This window comes from Budorcas taxicolor, chromosome 11 (genome assembly GCF_023091745.1).
Source record: "Budorcas taxicolor isolate Tak-1 chromosome 11, Takin1.1, whole genome shotgun sequence".
Taxonomy (NCBI): Eukaryota; Metazoa; Chordata; class Mammalia; order Artiodactyla; family Bovidae; genus Budorcas; species Budorcas taxicolor.
In genome coordinates this window covers 127,866,185-127,886,669 of record NC_068920.1, presented here as the reverse complement: position 1 = coordinate 127,886,669, position 20,485 = coordinate 127,866,185, and the positions used below count along the sequence as shown (strand labels likewise).

At 43.5% G+C, this 20,485-nt stretch overlaps 1 protein-coding gene and 1 long non-coding RNA gene across 2 annotated transcripts in view; one reads left to right on the top strand and one right to left on the bottom strand.

The window, feature by feature from the left end:
* Positions 1 to 3,484: 3,484 nt before the first annotated feature.
* On the bottom strand, positions 3,485 to 5,029 carry PCBP1 (poly(rC) binding protein 1). Its single transcript, XM_052647550.1, has one exon. The coding sequence runs from the start codon at positions 4,859 to 4,861 to the stop codon at positions 3,791 to 3,793; it is 1,071 nt and encodes a 356-aa protein (XP_052503510.1). The 5' UTR covers positions 4,862 to 5,029; the 3' UTR covers positions 3,485 to 3,790.
* A 1,348-nt stretch (positions 5,030 to 6,377) lies between these two features.
* LOC128055972 (uncharacterized) overlaps positions 6,378 to 20,485 on the top strand; it is a 60,178-nt gene continuing 46,070 nt past the window's right edge. The window contains exons 1-3 of the long non-coding RNA XR_008200131.1: positions 6,378 to 6,427; positions 7,176 to 7,266; positions 9,080 to 9,239. This is a non-coding gene — a long non-coding RNA (uncharacterized LOC128055972). The remainder of the gene's footprint in view (positions 6,428 to 7,175; positions 7,267 to 9,079; positions 9,240 to 20,485) is intronic.

Below are 20,485 nucleotides of genomic sequence, written 5' to 3'. Positions count from 1 at the left end.
GGCTCAGGCTGCCCCAAAGAGAAAGGGGAGGACTCTTGAAGTGTGAGTGCCCGTAAGAGAGGGGACAAAGTGGATTCAACTGTAACAGTCAAACCAACTTGCGGGACATCTGACAGTCACTGCCCCAAGGCTCTATTTAGTCTTCTCAAACCTGCAGCTTTCATTTTCAGCTTTCTGCTGCCTCCTTATTATTCTGCCTTTAGTGAGGTTTCTTTCAAAAACAACAAAAAACCAGAAGACTTTTCCCCCAGTTTTTCCCCATCAAGTTATTGTCTTATTTCTTTTCCTCCTTTGTACCAAGCATTTGAGCCATCTACACTCCTGTCTTCACTGCTTTGGCCCCCAAGCCCTCCTCTCCTGCAGCAATCTGGCTTCTCTGCATCTCTCTTCTGAAATTCTGTTTCCTAAGGATGAGTTGGTGATGGACAGGGAGGCCTGGTGTGCTGCGATTCGTGGGGTCGCAGAGTCGGACACGACTGAGCGACTGAACTGAACTGAACTGAAGGATACCCATGACATCGAAATTATCTTCTCCAGTGTCCCCTTTAATCTCCAAAATGACTGGAGGAAAGGGGATTTAAAAAAGTTATTAAAAATTAAGACTTCAGTTTATCTTATTAACATTTATGTTTATCTTTTCTAAGACATATTTCAAATTATGCATGTATATAGTTTATAAATAAGCATAATGACTACAGACACAAGTAATTTATTGATAAATGAGCATGTAATAAGGACTTTTTATAAAAGGGGTACACTTTAAGAAAATATCTGGAGATGACTGGTTTTCAAGATAAAGCCCAAACCCTTATTTTGGCACTGAAAGCTGTTTATAATTTAGTCTCAAATGATTCCACGACTTCCTCCACCTCCCCTTCCCTCCCTTACCAGGTATCATGCTCTAACTACAATGGGCTATTACATATCTCCCAAGTGCACCAAAACTTAAAGAGTTTTAGTTCAAAATATTTTTGCACCTAGTAGATGTCCAATAAACCTTAAAACCTTGTAATTACTGCCTTATTGTCATTGCACTGGCCTTGAAACTTTCCTCCTTGACCATTTTCAAGGGTGCTATTCTGGTTTCTCTCCTGCTGCCTTTATTTCTTCTTCTTTGGCTGCATCCTTCATATTCCTTCCAAAAATACTTGCTGAGCCCTTGTTGTATGTCAGGCATGGTGACAGGCACTAGAAATATAGCAGTGAACAATTAAACTAGATCCCTTTACCACCAGGTTATACCCCAAAGCTCAGTCTCTAGCCCTTTCCTCTCCTTGTCTCCCTGTAGCTGATTCCCTTTCAGTGTCTTCTATTTCAAGCTACTTGTTGAGTATTTCTGCCTGCAAATACTCCAATTACCAGATCTGACTTCTCATTCCATATGTCTTTTTTTCTCGCCCCCTCAAGCACTTTCAATCTCTCTTGCATTGGTGGCCCCTTCTATATGAATTTCTATTGAAAACTACTTCCCCATCAATATTAGAACCTGCTTACCTGAGGCATTTTTCTAACTGCTGTTCTTGCCTTTATTCTAAGCTGCCAGTCTTTCTATCCTATCCATTCTTGCTACCTAAATCATTAGTCTACAAATTAGTGTCAGCTTTGCCTTTGAAGCAGTGGGAAGGAAAATGGTTTGAGGAAAATGAGGCCTACTTTTTATAGGGCATTGGAATCATTCCCCCAGCAAGTTTCAGGGACATCTCACAAACCATTTAGCTTGGTGTCTCAGGGTCCAGCCTAATTATCCCCTCCTATTCTACACAGACAAGAGCTCATTATTTCTAGAAGACATTGAGCCCATTTCTGGGTCTTCGCTAGGGTCTCCCTAACTTATCCTGGCCCAAGACAACTACCTTCTCTCAGCTTATCATTTAGTAAACATTGCTTTCTTTCAGTATTTCTCGGCCCATAGGGCCTTTGGCTTTTCACAATCTATGTTGAAGTTTACTGTCTTGTAAGCACTGTTCTGTTTTACGCATGCTTGCCCCACCCTCCCCCCAACCCCAAACCCAGGAGACACTGATTTCAACAGCTCCATCTTATACAGAGCTTAAGTAATTCGCTCATGGCCAGTGGCAGAATGCAAATTTAAATTCAGGTTTGACTCCAGGATTTGTGCTCCTTGTGACCACCTGCCTGACTTCACTCTACTGTGAAGTACATAATAGACCCCAATCTTACCTCGAGGGACCCTGGGAACTAGGTCTGTACCTCTGAAAAAAGATGCCCTGCAGAGAAGAAACCTCAACAGGTATTTATGGTGGCTAATACTCCCCTCCCACAGGGATTTCTCTGTGATCTCCCACATTGCCTGGTTTGAACTACACACTTTGGCACCTAATTGTGTTTTCCTAATCTGTTTCTTGTGTGTTTTTGCCTACTAGTAGAAAAATTTCATCAGGTTCAGCCTAGATATACTGGCTGACAGGAGGCTGCTAGGCCTTTACAGCAAAATCTTCCTTCTCCACCGGTGAAGAGAATTAGCGGCACTAATTCCGAACCTTTCCGAGTCTTGTTAAAAATGCGGTCTTCTGATGAGATTTGGGGTGGGACCCAGGAATCTGCATTTTTAACATTAAAGTCATTCTTCGGCGGTTGTCAACGGATCAGCCTACATTCCTGCCAGTGTGGACTGCCCCATTTAGGCAGAATTATTTCCTGGTACAATGATTTCTCTAAACATTGCACACAGTTGAAGAATTATAAGCTGGGCCTCCTTTGTTTCTGGATACACCACTTGGCAGGTGTGACATCCTCTGACAGGCTACTTGCCACAGGTGCTGTGCTCGACACGTGCGCCCCGCTGGTACCATCCCCCTTCAGTCCTGCTGCCCAAACACCACCCTCTATGCCTACCACCACCCTGCGGCACCTACCCTCTCCCAAGCCCTTAGACCCACCCTAGCCCCCTTCCCTTCCCTCCCCCACAGCCCCTCCCTTCACCCCCAGCCAGCCCTTCCCTCCCCCACCTCTTCTCTGGGCCCCCCAGGCTCCTCCCACCTCAGAACATTTTTTTGTTCCTGGCTAAGAGTTTTGCACATGGGATTGGGGGTGGGGCTGGGGCCGGCTGGACTAGAGGACACACTACCATTCATCAGAGGTCCTACAGAATGGGCATACTCTTCCAATCTGAGAAAACCCTCATGTTTTCTCTACCAGAGAAATGTGCAGAGGCCTCTCTCTGGAACCTAGCTGGAGGGATGTCACTCTCCAAGAGAGCCTTCCATCTCTGCAAACACCCCAAAGCAGGCCCAGCCTGCCGGGTTCCTTTGTTGGGATGAGAGGGAATGGAATCTTACCAACAAGATGAAAAGGGCTGGAGAAAATACCAGGAACGGGCCCACCTTTCTTCCTACCAAGGCCTAACGCTAAAAGGGGAGGAAAAAAAAGGCACCAACAAAGAGTTTAAGATAGCAGTTCCCAGCTTTTTCAAATATGAAGCATTTTTTAACCAATCCATTTTTTAATTCTTAAATTCTTGACATTACAGAACTAAACTGAAATTTATTAACATTCCACTCTTACATTTCTTATCGACAAACAGAAATAAAATTCATGAGCCAAAAACCCAAAACAAAACTAAAAACAGGGAAAAGCTTATAAAACTAAATATGGATCCCAGCATTAACAGCTGAACAGAGAATGTGATTTTTAAATTCTTAGCGGATGATAAAGTTGTGGAGAAACTGAACACTTACAAATTATTTAAAACCTGGAATCACTGACCAGAAATTACACAGTTGGATCATGGGAAAACAGCAGAAAGGGTTATGAGAGAACCTACACTGTTCTAGCTGCACCCCATGCCCTTCTCAGAAGAAAGCCTGGCATTGATTAGATATTGGGCCAGACTAATACTGGCAGCAGAACCAGTGATAGTAACCTGCCTACCAGAAGAGCCTTCCACTGGGTTGGCAATTTTGATCTGGGCCCCGGACATCTGGCGGATCTCATTAATGTTGGCGCCTTGGCGCCCGATTATGCAGCCAATTAAGTTATTTGGAATGGTGAGTTCATGGGTGGTTTGAGTAGATGCATCCAAACTTGCCCAATAGCCTTTCACCTCTGGAGAGCTGGAGTCAATTCCGGCGAATCCGGTCCCGCCGTGCATCATGGCAAAGTGAGACTGTTGTCTTGCCACCTGGTTCAGCTTGGCCAGATCGAGCGGAGAAATGGTGTGTTGTCCTTGAATCGAGTAGGCATCTAGAGGTGGTCCCTCCAGGTCATGAGTGGCGTGGGGGTAGCCCGCAGCGTCGCTGCACCGATCTTGGCCGCCCGCGCAGATGACTGGGGAGCTGGCCGGCATGGGCTGGTACGGAATGGTCATGACTCTCCCTTGCGGAGACTGGGAGAGCGTCTCCAGCATGACCAGGCAGATCTGCTTGACACACTCGGTGACAGACTGCGGCACGCCAGCAATGGTGATGGCCCGCTCGGTGGAGTTGGGCAGCATATCCCCCGCCACCTGGACCTGGGCCCCGGTACTCTCGCGGATCTCTTTGATCTTACACCCGCCTTTCCCAATCAGGGAGCCGCACTGGGTGGCCGGCACCACCAGCCTCAGGGTGACCGGGGGCCTGCTGGCCGCCGTGCTGTTGGTCATGGAGCTGTTGATATCTTCTTCCAGCTTGTCGATGATCATAGCGAAGGCCTTAAAGATGGCATTGGTGGGGCCGGTCAGAGTGATGATTCTCTCCGGGCAATTCCCCTCCGAGATGTTGATCCGCGCGCCACTCTCCTCGCGGATCCTCTTAACCGACTCCCCTTTCTTCCCAATGATGCTTCCTACTTCCTTTCCGTGCATAAGCAGCCGAATGGTGAGAGTCACATTTAGTCCACTTTCAGTCACACCGGCATCCATGGCGAGCGGCGGGCGGCGTTCGGGGGAGTTGGGCTCGTTACGTGGTCAAGTCTTTGGTGGCTGGCGGGGGGAGGGGAGGTGTAGGCCCAAAACTGCCGGCGCGAGGCGAGCGAGGGCCGCGGGAGCGAGCGGGCGCGGGCGGGAGGCCGCGGCGTCGTCGCAGGGGCGGGCGGCGGCGGCGGAGGGGGCGAGCGGGGCCGGGAGCGGCGGGCGGGCGGGTGGGCGAGGGCGCGGCGGTGGCGACTCCGGCGGCAGCCTCGGCGGTCTGGGCGGGGCGGGAAGCCCGCTTTCAACCCCGCGTACCCTCTGACCCCGGAAGTGCTTGCTGCGCAGGACCCCTTGAAAAAAAATGAGGACCCATCCTTTTTAGGTCACAAGATTGCGCCAACCCCAATAGAGTAGTTTTTCAAAAACTCTCTAAATAGGCTAGCATTGAAAATAAAGCACCGGTGGGCAGAAGCTGTGATTCCGGCAAAATTTTAAGACGAACACGTATTTTATTAACCCCAGAAGGCGCCGGCAGACGTTTGGAAATGGCAGTGTTGTGCTTGGGAGCGACACATTATTTCCCGCCGTACAAAAGCGGTTTGAGTGAGGAGCGACACGGGCAGCCCTGGCCGTAACTGCAGGCGGCTGCTAGGACGCCGCGGGTTTAAAACGTGCGCGTGAGGAGACCAGAGCGCATGCGCAAGGGTGTGGGGAGGACGGGAGGGGCAGCCGCGGTCTTCCGGGGGGGAGGGGAGGCGAGACGAAGCCTTTGGGGCGGGCGCCCGCTTGGACGGGCACGTGGGGCCCCTTCGTCCTCAGCGTCCGGGCGCCCCGCACCAGTCCCCACCCCCGCCCCGGCCCTGTGGCGGCAGCCGGTGGGGAGAAAGACCAAAATCATCCCGCGCCGCCGCCATCAGAGTCGCGGCTGTGCTGATGGTTTCTGGGAAGTGCTAGAAACGGGGCCATAAAGAGAATGGCGTCCATTTACATAATGCTTTGTCTGCATTTTGCAACTCTTCCTTAAGCCCGCAGAAACCCCACCTCCTACGCTGGTGTCGTTTTAGTCGCTGCCGCCTCGTCACACGTTTAAGACAATGGCGTGCATTTATCCGGGCTCTTGGGGGGGGTTCCTGCGGTTTCCCCCTCGAGGGTTACGCTCTCGCGGCTGCTTTTCGGCACCTTCCCTGCTCAGCGCAGCCATCGCGCCCGCGCTGTCCGGGGGCGGCCCCTAACTGGGCCCGCCATCTTGGAGGACCTTTCCTGAGGGTGTGGAGCCGAGCGGCCCTCCCGCTAATAAAAGGTCGCTGGGGCCGTTGGTGCGCCAGTTGTGATTTCTGCCGGTTCCCTTCTCCTTCGGTTGAGCCTGACAGAACAGGCCGAGTGCGCGGTGTGCTTTAGGATCCCTTAGGGAAAGCGGCTAACGTGGCGGTCCCTCAGTCCCCCGCCCCCTTCCCCGCGGGGGTGGCCGCCATATTTGCTGAACACAAAATGGCGACACGTGTCCTGGATTCGTCGCCAACGAGAAATTGGGGTCGCCCTGAATACTTTAGAATGCGCCCCTCTCCCACCCCACCCACGGTATGGGGCCTTCTCCGCGCAACGAGTGCTGTGACCAGAGTGGGTTGAAACCGCGTAGCCTGGTCCCAACCTCAGCGGGGAATTTTTTTGTTTTTTAATACTTATTTGGCCGCGCCAGGTCGTAATTGCGCCATGTGGGATCTTCAGTCTTCATTGCAGCATACAGGCTCTTTTAGTTGCAGCATGTGGAACTCTTTATTTCCCTGACCAGGGCTGGAACCTGGGGCCCCCTACATTATGAGCAGAGTCTTAGCCACTGGACCACCAGGGAAGTTCCATCAGCGGGCGAATTTTAATACATGTCTCATTAATTTGCAACAGGACCGCGATTAATTGTAGAAAGTAGGCATCATATCCAGTCCCTAGCTCGTTATGTTTAATAATGAATGGATAAATGGGGGCGCAGTACCAAAACATTTAGCAATCACTAAGGAATGAGATGAGAAATTACTGCTTCCCTAGACTTATAAGATAGGCTGTTGTGCTGGAGAGAGAAATAAATGGTATTATAAAATTCCTTTTTTAAAAGCAATTTCCATGAAGCGTCTAGGTTACCTATGACCTTTTTCATAGGCCGGCTTGGCCAGTGAACCTCAGTTTACCTCAACTGTTAACTTGTAGACTAGAAGGGAAGGACATTCCTTGCGTATTTACCAGTGCTAGATCCTTGGCTAACAGTTTTCCTGCATACTGTTTTTAATTTTTACGATGAGTCTCTGAAGTACGTGTTTTCTCTTTTTTTTAACAGATGAATTCATTTAGGGCCAGAGAGATGAAGTGACTAATTGAAGGTCACACAGTATCCAGGATGGATTCCAGACCATCTGATAAACTTATTGGTGAGCACATTTTCAAATTTTTCTCTAAGTCAGGGTTTTAGAGTTTAAATACTACTTGGACGTTTAGGTGATCTTGTCATTTAAAGGAATCCCTCAGGTAATTTCTTGATGCATAGTCATCCCCTGTATGTATCTGTTTGGGAATTCCCAGTTTTTCCTGGTGTGAGCTATGCCTGTAAGGGGCTCAGATGCCTTTTTTTTTTTTTTTTTTTAATGTGTCTGGATGAGGCTAGAGAGAAGGAAGTGATTCAGCCCTGCATGAAGGCTCAAGTATCTGTCAGTCCCGCCTGCTCTGTGGCACATTTGAACTTACCTGGCTCTGTGGGAGCAGTTTCTCTGTATGACTCATTTGCTTCCTTCAGCTACACATGGGCATGACTTCCCCCTTCCCCACCCCAACCTCCACCCAGGTGAAAATAAATAAACTTAACTCTGGCGCCAGGCCTCCATTTCTTCACAGATACTGACTGAGCGTGACAATGTTAGATAAATTGCGGTCTGTGGACTTTTCAGTTCATTGTAACAACTTGTGGACCAAGCAACAAATATGTGCCTAAATAGGGCTGTGTTGTATTGGTGGAGAGAAGGGCTTTTTACTTCTTTTCACTTACACTGATCTTGTGTATTAGACTCTCCAAAGGGCCTTCACATTACCCTAGAGAGTCCCACAGACAACTTTAATAGATAGGCACATAACAGTAACAATGACAGTCATAGCACTAAGTGCTTACTGTGTGCCGGGCACTATTTGAACTTTTATTTTGTTATTTCAGTGGTTCTTACATTTTTAAAAGCAAACCACTATGAAAAATATGTTTTACATAATAACTGAAACATATACACACTTATATGAAGAAATGAAAATATTGCAAAAACTACTTATACTACATGCAGTGTACTCTGGTAATTTCTGTTCTCTACTTTTTAAAGAAGGAGATGCACGTCAAACTAAAGAGGTGAAAACCTTGTTAAAACTTAGGAGACAACAAAAGGAGTAAATTACAATTTACAAAGTAATTATAATCAAGAATTATCCTAAAAAAAAAAAACTAACGTGATTCAAAGCATTCTGGTCCTCTGCCACCTGTTTCTTTTCTCTAAAGAAAATTTTATCCACTGGGTCTTTCTTCCCAAGACTGCATAGTGAAATTGCTCAGTCATGTCCGACTCTTTGTGACCGCATGGACTGTAGCCTACCAGGTTCCTCCGTCCATGGGATTTTCCAGGCAAGAATACTGGAGTTGGTTGCCATTTTCTTCTCCAGGAGATCTTTGCGACTCGGATTGAACCCAGGTCTCCTGCATTGTAGGCAGACGCATTACCGTCTGAGCCACCAGGAAAGTCATAAACATTTTCTTCCAGATGTATTTATTTAATCTCTTTATGTCTGAATATGTCTGGGACTTTAGTCACCTTCCCAACAAAGCCTTCCCTTTCCCAGCTCTCAGCACCGACCTCTTCAGAGTCTTATAGCCCTTCCCTTGGGTAGGCCACATTTCGCTGTTGATGAAATTGTAGCGTGTCTTGCTGTTGGTAATGTGTTGTAAGGGCCTCAGGTGTTTTACCTGACCACAAAAAGGGCACTGGGAATTGGTCGCTCTGGCCCCTAGCTCCAGCTCTGCCACTGGCTAGCTTTTAGACTTCTACAATCAAGTTCATTTATCTGAGCCTCAGTTTTCCCATCTGTAAAACAGGAGAGTAAATGCTCTCTAAGGCCCCTTCTGTCCAGATGATCTGGGTTATTTATTCCTGGGAGGGAGGGTTGTGTAAATGTTTTACTCATGTACAGTAAATTCTCCACTTTCTTCCTCAGACCTGCACTATCTTGTGGATATGTGAATGAATTCCACACCTCCCATTTTACAGATGAAGCCACTGAGATACAGAGTAACTGACTAAATAGTCACCACCCCACCCCTGGAGCCTCACATGACTCTTCCAGATTGGTTAAAGGGTTTAACAAGGTTGGGAAGGTGAGTCAGGCTTTCGCTTTGGAAATTGAAACATAGAATTTTTACTTCCTTTGACCTCACATAGATACGTTATATAAAACTTTTCAAAGTGTTATTTAATCATCACAGTCACTTTTGCCAGTGAAAGACCCATCTTTGGATCACAGTAGTCAAGCGACTTGCCCAAGGTTACACAGCTTGTTAGGACCTCACCTGGGGATCTTGACTCCTAATTGTGGATTATTCCTTTTCTTGGCTTCTCATACTGTGTCACTGACTTTAACACATGGGATAACTTTGTCTTAAATTCAAAATGTTTTCTATCCAGTCATTATTTTTCTGTCCCAGAACATCCAATTTGTTTATGTTAGGTTCCTGACACTTTTGGTTCAAGAGGCTCTCCTCTCTCTGGTTCTCTAATGTTTACATTTGTGGATTTGGGAAGTGGTGGGAATAAGACTTCAGTTCTCTTGGGGCAGGGACCACTTTTTTTCCCCCTCTCCCCAACCTTCCTGGCCCAGCAGCTATTCTGTAGCTTTTAATATTTGCCCTGTCAACACACAGCATTTTCCCCCAAAACATGGCTTCTTTTTCTCTTTCTCCTTCATATTTAGCTTTCTGTTTCTCTTTTATTTAAAATTACTGTAAATTAAGAAGGCCTTTCCCGTTACTTTTCAGGATACTATACAGTCCAGTTTAGAAACTTGTCTTACCCACTGTGGGTAGTAACAATTTGACCTCATATGCTGGTAATCCTACATTGGTGTTAGGGAATCAGTGCTTGATTTCTCAGAAATAGGAGAAATCTTGTCAGTGTGCAGATTTACAGAAGTGACCAGAATTGGCCTAAGTTCTTCCAATTGGACAAAACATTGCCCAAGGATTCCCCAGGGTCACTCTAACCGAAATGCAGCCTGGAGAACAGAGTGCAGAGAAAAGTTAAAGGGGAAATGAGAACAAATGCAAATACGAAGTGTAGGATATGAGGAAGGAAAAAAAGGTAGGAGAAAGAAAGAGAGAAAAGAATAGGGCAGAGAAAAGAGAAGGATACAGAATCAGTGGAAAGGAGGTGAGAAGAGCGATCCAGAGGTCTGTTAACTTCTCCTGTGGCGTGGGACAAATCAAGGAAGAGCAGCTAGTATAACTCTTCATCAGTATTCTCTATTTCCAGTGTCAGGGGAAGTTACTTTGTTGCTGCTATCAGTTGGGAATGTGATTAGATGCTGGTAATTTTATATTTTATATTATTTTATTGAAATACAGTTGATTTACAATGCTGTGTCAGTAAGAAACTGTTATATATATATATGTGTGTGTATTCTTTTTTTATTCTTTTCTATTCTATTATGGCTTATCACTGGATATTGAATATAGTTCCCTGGGCTATATAGTAGGACCTTGTTTATCCATTCTGTATATAATAGTTTGCATCTGTGAACCCCAAACTCTTTAATTCATCTCTCACCTACCCTGCCTCCCTCTTGACAACCACAAGTCTGTCTACTGTGCCTGTGAGTCTGTTTCTGTTTTGTAGATAGGTTTATTTTGTCATATTTTAAATTCCACATATAAGTGATGTCATATTGTGTTTGTGTTTCTCCTTCTGACTTACTTCACTTGTATGATAATCTCTTAAGTCCATCCATGTTGCAAATGGCATTATTTCATTCTGCTTTATGGCTGAGTAATACTCCATTGTATATGTGTACCACCTGTTCTTTATCCGTTCAGCTGTCAGTGGACATGTAGGTTGATTCCATGTTTTGGCTATTGTGAATAGCACTGCTGAGAAGTTAGGGATGTATGTGTCTCTTCAGATCACACTTTTGTCCAGTTATATGCCCAGGAGTAGGGCTGCTGCACCGTATAGGTGCCAGTAATTTTAACATTAGCCTCAGTTCACCTGGGTTACTAAGGAAACGTGCTACAAAATCATGTAACGTATTTGAGGTAAAATTTCATGTTCTTTCATTAGGCAGATACTTACTGATTGCTTGAGATGTCCCAAACACTGAGGCTATAAAAATGAATGAGATATTGTCCCTGCCCTCAGGATGTTTATGGTTTGAAGAGGTAGACAGATGAGTAAACAGATTCATAGTGTAATGTCTTAAAGTATTGGGATATGAGTAAGCTTTGGTGCTTACCAAGCTATGGTGTTCAGAGGAGGCCCTTGATTCAAGCCTTGGAGAGGGAATTTGGGAAGGCAGCTTGGAGAAGTTGTCATTCACTCTGAGTCCCAAGTTGGTAAATTGCATAGTGAAGGGCAGGGAATGGTATTCCAGGCAGACGGAGCAAGAGCCCAAAGGCATAGAGTTCAGTCCATTCAGAAGTGTAACCATTTCACAGAGACATGAAAGATATTTGCATGATTCAGTTTGTGGTAATTATTGTTCTGCTGTTTCAGGAATGTAGATATTGAGACTTGTCTATGTTCATAGAGCACAGTTAAAAATTTTTATTTTGTAGTAATAATTCTCTTTTAAGATGAAGACACTAGAAGTCACATTTCCTATCCAGAGATATTAAGGACAAAATGTAGGTAAAGCAGAGCTTTTGAATTAGCAAATAATGATTAACCCTTTGTACAGTAAAAGAAAGCAGCTGCAGTGGACAGCATATCCCTTTCTCATCCAACTTTTGGATTTCTGTTTTCTTTTGTTTTTAAAGGGGAGTGTGTGGACATTTAGGGTCTTTGTTGAGCTGCTTAGGATGTTTGGGGTAGAAAGTAGAGAAATGAGTTCAGGAATAATTGCTACTTATGGCAGAACAAAAGAAATTTGTTTGAGTAGCTCATTTGTCTGATAACATCTACTGAGCACAGGCAAGACTTGGTTAAGGACATTGTTTCAGAGAGACAGTTACTTCAACCAGATAAAACATTTATTCACCATTATTCACTGTGTAAAGTGTGTGGTGTCCATACTAAGAGCATGTAAGAGTTTTTTGAGATGTGGATAAAGCTGCATTAAATAGAAACCTTATGTGAATTCATTGCACAATACTGGGATTTAACATAGATTAAAAGAAAAAAAAACAAAACGTGTTATGTGTGGTTTAGAGAAGAATGCTTAGAATATAGTACGTATGTCCGTGGTCATTTCTCAGTTCTCTTAATCTCTCAGCAGTATTTGACCCTCCTTCCTCACTAGTTTCATTTTGCTTTTAGGATGCCACTCCCTTGGTTCTCTTTCTACCTCTCTAGCCCCTTCTTCTCAAATTCCTATGCAACATCGCCCTCCCACCCCCACCCCCACCCCCCCCACACACATTCACACACTTTTGGGCTGATTTCTTCTCATCTCATCAGCCTCCAATGATGGAGTACTCACATCACTCCTTGGATCCCTCCTCTGTGTACTCTCATTTCCTAGGTTCTCTCTTTTAGGAACTTAAATACCATTTATACCTTGAGAATTATAAAGTATATATTACTAGCTTGAATATCTTTCTGTGAACTCGAAGAGTCTAATGTCAGCTGCCTACAGGATAATAGCTTCTTGAACTTGAAGTGAAGTCGCTCAGTAGTGTCCGACTCTTTGCCACCCCGTGGACTGTAGCCCACCAGGCTCCTCCATCCATGGGATTCTCCAGGCAAGAACACTGGAGTGGGTTGCCATTTCCTTCTCCAAGGGATCTTCCCAACCCAGGGACTGAACCCGGGTCTACCACATTGTAGCCAGACACTTTACCCTCTGAGCCACCAGGGAAGTCCTTCTTGAACTTAGCGTATTCAAAACATTAACCCTGGAACTTCTCCTCTCAAACCTGTACCTATGTCAGTTTCTCCTCACCTCAGTTTCAGTTTTATAGAGGACTCTTCCTTGACTCTATTCTCTCCCCCCCCCCCCCCCCCCTTTCTGGGGGAGCTGTGTCACATGGCATGCAGGATCTTAGTTCTCCAACCAGGGATTGAACCCACACGCCTGCAGTGGAAGCATGGTGTCTTAACTACTGGACCACGAGGGACGTCCCTCTTGACTCTGTTTTTTCTCTTTCTTTCATCATCCAATCCACCAACAGGTCCTATGAGCTTTACCTTAAAATATATCCAGAGTTTGAACACTTCTCACCCCCTTCCCTGTTACTATTGGAATATAGTCTTCCTCCTCTTGCTCTCGGTCCCCCAGTCTAATCTTAACAGTGACCAGAGTAATTTTGTTAAGTGTATATCAAATCATGCCACTCCTCTGCTGAATACTGTCCACTGAGTCCCACCCAGAATAAACACTAAAGTCCTTAAAGTGCTCTACATGGTCGCGTGGGATCTTCAGTATCACCTCTCCCAGCTGCTCTGACTTCGTCTTCTACCACTCTCCCCTTGTGCTCTGGCCATACTGGTCTCTTTGCAGTTGCTCCAGCAAGCCAAGGCGTGGGACCATGGTAGTTTCTTTTTCTGGAACACTTCTTCCAGATGTCATATGGCTTCCTCCCTTGCCTCCTTCAGGTTCCTGCTCAACTGTCACCTAATCTATGAAGCTTTCCTTGGCCATCTTACCTATAGTAAAAACCATCTCTACTCTCTGCCTTTCTTGTTTCCTTTCCTGCTTTGTTTTCCTCCTTAGAAACTTATTTCTGTTTGATATACTGTTCATGCGTTCATTATTTCGATATTTTGAATGCTACCTACTGTGTGCCAGGCACTGTTTCAGGAACTCTCTTCTATAGTTTAATATTTGCCACCCATGAACAGAATGTAAATATCACCCACTTTTTTTGTTCTTTGCTGTATTCCCACCTTCTAGAACAGTAGCTACCACATAGCAGTTGAATGAATAAATTTATTCATTTTTAAACAGAAATGTATTGAATAAATATTAGTAGAAGGTTGTGTACCAGATAATGAGGGGAAAGATCTGTATGAACAAGACATTGTTCCTGCCTCAAATTGCTCACTCTAAAAAATACTTATTTTGAACTGTGCTTTCTAGTGGGATAAAATGATAAATCATTTTAGAATTGGGGTGGTAAGAATGGGTGTGCAGTGATATGGTTATCTTCAGAGCCTGCCTTGTTAGGCTGATCAATAATTAGCACTGTTTTGGGGAGGGTAGGATTGATTATACCTCACTGCATGACTGGCTTTTGGGGTTACAACGTCTCTTTGATCTTGCCTTGTTACAGCAAGAGTTTCTTAAAAATCCTATTAATCAGTCTTGGTTCTTTTTAGGTACCTTCTAGGAACCTTTTATCGTAACCACTTCCTCTCAGGATTAGAGAAGGAGTTTACTATCTTTACCTTCCTGCATGTCTGAAAATTCTTCTCCAGAGGCCCTGGCCAGACACTAGCTATGTGGTTGTGAACCTCTCTGAACCTCAGTTTCTCTGCCTGTCAAATGGAGATAATGATAAATGACACTAATCTTCTTGTGAGGATTAAGTGACTAAATAATATACTAGTTTTGAGGACAGGAAAGTGGAAAGGGGAAGGACCTAGGGAACAATTGTTTTAAAAAGTAAATACTGTATATCTGTGCTTTATTTTGAAAAACTTAATAAGCATATGTTTCTTTTCTAATGAGAGTAGTGAAGATTTTATTTTTAAAAACAAAGGCTTCAATATATTGTTTTCGTTTTTAAAAACAGACAACTTTTAAAAATAACATTTACAAAAAAAATAAAAATAAAAATAACGTTTACTTATTTTTGGCTGTACTACATCTCTGCTGCTCTGTGTGGGCCTTCTGTAGCTGGAGCAAGTGGGGCCTCCTCTTGGTCAGGGTGTGAGGGCTTCTCACTGTGGTGGCTTCTCTTGTTTCAGAGCACAGGCTCTAGGGGTGCGGGCTTTAGTAGTTGTGGCACACAGGCTCAGTAGTTGTGGCTCCTGGGCTTAGTTGTACATGGCATGTGTGATCTTTCTGTACCAGCAATTGAACCTGTGTCCCCTTCATTGGCAGGTGGATTCTTACTGTTAAAATAGCCTTATCTAATCTTTGCTGTAACCCTTATCCCTATTTTATAGAAACAGAGAGATTAGGAAACTTGCTTAAGGTCACACAGTAAGTGGCAGAGCTGGGATCTGAGGAAGCATTCTGGCTCGGGAGCCCCTGCTCCCAGCCTCTACACTCTACTGCTTCTGTTCCTCTTTTACCTGTTTAAAGTACGTAGTATGGATCAGTAGTGCGGGACTTAGTAGGGCCAGTCCTACTGAAAAATGGGAATAAAGAATAAAGAGACCTGGGATCTTGTCTTGACTCTGTCGTCAGCTTGCCACATCTAGAACTTTACTTTTCTCAGCCTGTTGTCCGCATTTATTAAACAAAGGAGTCTCTCTGGATGGTCTCTGAGATAGTCCTTCTAGCTCTGATGTTCTATGGTTGGTCATATGAAGTGAGGAGGGTCATGCTTGCTCAGCTCCTTGATTTGGCACATTGGTATTTGTGAGATTTGAGGGAGTTTGCTTTGTGCAAATGGAGATGCTAGATTTCAGGGCAAAGAATGAGCTGCCTTTCTGAGGAAGGTAGATCGGAGCTCCTTTTTTGAGGCTGGTTGCCAAGGGAACCTAGCCTCTGGCCAGCGACAAGCAGGAATTCTTCCGTTGAGAGTGGGGAGCAGATAACTAAAACAAGCAGCACATTTAGGTTTCACTTTCCACCCCCTACCCCCACTCCCCACAGCTAGCTGCTAGTTTCATACAGTTTCTACGTTAGGCATTGTTTTAAGTGCTTTATAAAGTATGGTATTATTTAATCTTCTTAGTAATCTTATGAGATGGGTACTATTATTTGGGTTCTAAATTTATAGACAATAAGAGTGAAGTAAATAGAGTTAAATAATTTGTCCACTTTTACTTAAGTGAAAAGTGGTACCACATCCACGAAATTAAACTGGCTTCTTGGTCGGTTGGAGCTTGAAAAAAAATGCAAAGGAAAAATTCTTTAGTTGTTTATCAGTGGTTTTTGTTTTATTTATTTGCTTTATTTAGAATGATAGACTCTTGGCATGGGAAAGGGTCTTTGAGGTAATATAGTCAGTCTCCTTGTCTCCAGTCTCCCATTCAGTTACAGGATTGCTTTCTATAGTCCCATGACAGATATGATCATTTAAACTATTTTTGAATAGTTCCGTTGCTGGGAAGCTCATCACTTCTCAAGGAATCTAATTATATATGTGTGTGTGTGTGTATATATATATATTTTTAATTTTCCATTAGTTATTACAGGATATTGAGTATGTCCTACGCTATACAGTAGGACCACTTTGTTTATCTGTTTTATATATAGTTGTTTGTGTCTGCTAGTCCCAAACTCTTTATTTATCCTTCCTGTACCCGTTTTCTCTTTCGGTAACTATAAGTTTGTTTTCTATGTCTGTGAGTCTGTTCTTGTTTTGTGAATAAATTCATTGGTATCTATTTTAGATTCCACATGTAAGTGATATCATGTGGTATTTGTCTTTTTCTTTCTGACTTCACTTAGTACGATAGTCTCCAGGTCCATCCATGTTGCTGCAAATGGCATTATTTTGTTATTTTTAATGACTAATATTTCATTGTGTATATATATTGCTTACATATATGCATTTATTGATGGCCATTTAGGTTGTTTCCATGTCTTGGCTATTGTACAGAGTACTGCTGTGAACATTGAGGTGCCTGTATCTTTTATTTTTTTCATTGTCCAAAGAAATTTAACAGGTTTATTTATAATTGTTATAAAGTTGAACTGCTGAAACTTGTTCACTGAAACATTTTGACTTGCATTAATGCCTTTATGTCCCTGCATTTGTATTAAAAATTCACACACAAATGAAAATGGAAAAACTGCCAATACCTGATTTCTGTATTCTGTTTTTCCATATGCAAACATATATTTAGGTATGTTTTGACCCTATGGGGAAAAAAAAAATCTAATGTTCAGAACTTCCAATAATAGGAAGAAGAGAAAAAAATATTTTTAAAGAATGAAATATTTCCCATCAGAGTGGATTCTTAAGCATGTTTTCCATGTATGTGGCGTGCTAGCTGGATGTCACTTGGCATAATTGTTGCATGTTTGGCATGGATAACACACAGGTTGGTGTCTTCAAAACAGCTGACCACAGATAGATTTCACTTGCCTCTTTCGAAGGACCAATAGCTGCACTCTAGAAGTGCAAATCTGTTTTGAAGTCCCGAGCAACTTCCCACACTGGAAGGAAAGTTGGTGAATCAGGAATTCAGTGGACTTCTGATAATTCTAATTTCATGGAGTGCTGCAATACCAGGCCTGTAATTATGAGATTTCTTCACCCTTGCAATAGAGGGCATACTCTTTGTGAGAGGCTTTTGTAGCCATTTGGTTCCTTAGTGCTTTACCACAAGTGAATTTGCAGGCTGTCTGCTTTGTATGAGCCATGGTATAGAGACCTTCTTACTTAACCTTATTCCCTTCAGCTGGAACTCAGTTGCCTGTATACTTTTGAATTAGAGTTTTCTCTGAATATATGTCCACTAGTAGGATTGCTGAATAATATGGCAACTCTGTAGTTTTTTAAGGAACCTCCAGTTGTTTCCATTGTGGCTGCACCAATTTACATTCCCATTCACAGTGTAGGAAGTTTCCCTTTTCTCCATACCCTCTCCAGCATTTGTTATTTGTAGACCTTTTTAGTGATGGCACATTCTGTGAGGTAATTCTTCATCGTAGTTTTTAAGTAAAAGCATTTATTTATTTGGCCGCCCTGGGTCGTAGTTGCGGCACACGTGATCTTTGTTGTGTCATGTGGGATCGTTTGGTGCAGTGTATGGACTCTTCTGGTTGTGGTGTGTGGGCTCAGTAGTTGTGGCTCACAGGCTTTCTAGTTGCAGCACACAGACTTAGTTTCTCTGGGGCATGTGGGATTTTAGTTCTCCAACCAGGGATTGAACTGGTGTCTCCTGCATAGCAAGGCAGATTCTTAACCACTGGACCACCAGGGAAGTCCCTTCATTGTAGTTCTGATTTGTATTTCTCTAATATTTGGGCTTCCCTTGTGGCTCAGCTGGTAAAGAATCCGCCTGCAATGTGGGAGACCTGGGTTTGATCCCTGGGTTGGGAAGATCCCCTGGAGAAGGGAAAGGCTACTCACTCCAGTATTCTGGCCTGGAGAATTCCATGGACTGTATAGTCCATGGGGTCGCAAAGAGTATTTCTCTAATAATTAGCAGTGTTGAACATCTTTTCATGTGCCTATTGGCCATCTGTATATTTTCTTTGGACAAATGTCTGTTTAGGTCTGCCCATTTTTTGATTGGGTTGTTTGATTTTTTGTTATTGAGTTGTGTGAGCTGTTTGTATATTTTGCCAATAAAGCCCTTGTCAAGTGTGTTATTTGCAAATATTTTCTCTCATTCTGTAGATTATCTTTTCATTTTGTTTATGGTTTCTTCCATTATATTGTTGAGTAGCTCTTTTTGATAGAAAATTATTTCTTGTTTTGAATTGAAATCTAATTGTGATCTGTTCTCATCAGTTATAGCCTGTATCTTTCATATCCAATTGTGAGAATGTTTGAAGACACTTTTCCTATTTATAAGGAATATTTGCAGTTTTCTCATAGCATCTAAGCTTGCAGTTCAGATTGGTCAGCACAAAAGCAATCTGTCTCTCTCACTGTTTGCAAGTGCAGCCTTGCACTTCTTGTGATTAGTTAGCACAAGATGTGGGCCGTTCCCACATTCTTAGAGAACGAATGGATAGTGAACTGAATCTGTTCAATTCGCTGCGAGTCTGGCAGATTTGCAGTTCTCTGCTCAGAATCTCTAGGCCATCAGGCTGTAGCCCCCGTATATACTGCCAGAGATCACAAAATGTCGGGAAGTTTATCCGGGCACTTGATGAAACTGCATTTACTTCATCAGGCCACTAGGTGATGAGCAACTCACAAACCCGACTGTCAGGGAGGGTTGTGAATAGGACAGTTTCTCTTTGTACTTGGAAACACTGTCTGAAGTCACCTAGTAAATTTCATTAAATGGTTTTTCTTGGGGGGAGGAGAAACATGTCTCACGTATTCTTTGTCTTTCTCAGCTTTGATTCAATTTTAAGTATTAATTGGAGGGGGGATGGCTGCGCTCCGCAGCATTCCTGTATCAGGGATCAAATCTGCCCCCTGCAGTGGAAGCACGGAGTCTTAACCTCTGGACCACCAGGGAAGAAGTTCCTTAAATATTAATTTGACTAGGACACTTTGAGTGATTTTTTTTTTTTTTAAGAAAAGGGGCTTAGATGCTACTTTCAGGGTCCATTTATTTATTTACTTTGTGTGTGTGTATCTTGTATCTTCATGTGTGAATGATGTCAGCTAGGTTTAAGATTCTTGAATAGTAGTCCTAGTCTCTACGAAGTGTGGCTTCCCAGATGGTGCAGTGGTAAGGAATCTGCCTGCCAATGCAGGAGATGCAAGAGACGTGGATTCGACTTTTGGGTCAGGAATATGCCCTGGAGTAGGAAGTGGCAAGCCACTACAGTATTCTTGCCTGGAAAATTCCATGTGCAAAGGAGCATGGTGGGCTACAGTACAATGGGTCGCAAAGGGTTGGATAAGACTGAGTAACTGAGCACACACACTACAAAGTATATAGCTTTCTATTGTCTAATTTCTAGTGACTAAGATTAAAAGTCCAGTGTCAATAGGATTCTTTTCCCTTTGTAAGTAATAGCTACTTGTCTTTGAAAGTTTGTTAAGTTTTTTCTTCATGCTTAGTGTTTTATCATGATAGATTTAGATATGATATTTAAAAGAAACTCTGCTTGCCACTTGATGAACCTTTTAGACTTAAAAACCTAAGTTTTTTCTCAGTTAAGGGAAGTTTTATTGCTTTCCTTATGTCTGTTTCCAACCCCCTTACTTTGTAGATGAAGAAACTGAGCCCAGAAAGGTTAAGTGATTTACCTAAGGGTCACTCAGGTAGTTAAAATGAATCCCAAGAAAATAAACTGACTCTTGTAATGAGGTACACTTTCATTGTATTGACTATTGCTGTAGTGAGAGAGCCATCATGAACTGATTGGTGATTTTTTAGTGGGACAAGAGTTTTTCCAAGGGTTCATGAGAAGATGAAGACAGAACAGGGGGTGATAGAATTCGTTACTATTACAATGTGGCCCATGTGAATGACTGCAGAATTAAGAAATCCCCCCAATACCCCAGCTATTGGAGATACCCCAAAGCTCTAAAATTTAATAAAGCCAAGAAGTTTTTTGAGTATTTGGAGAATTATATTTTTAGTTGTCAGCAGTAGGATTATCATGATCATTCTCTGTTGTAAATATTGGGAAATGTATAAATGGCATCTGAAGGCTTGG

Coding starts and splice junctions, on each gene's coding strand:
- PCBP1 (XM_052647550.1), bottom strand. CDS start 4,861: ATGGATGCCGGTGTGACTGAAAGTGGACTAAATGTGACTCTCACCATT.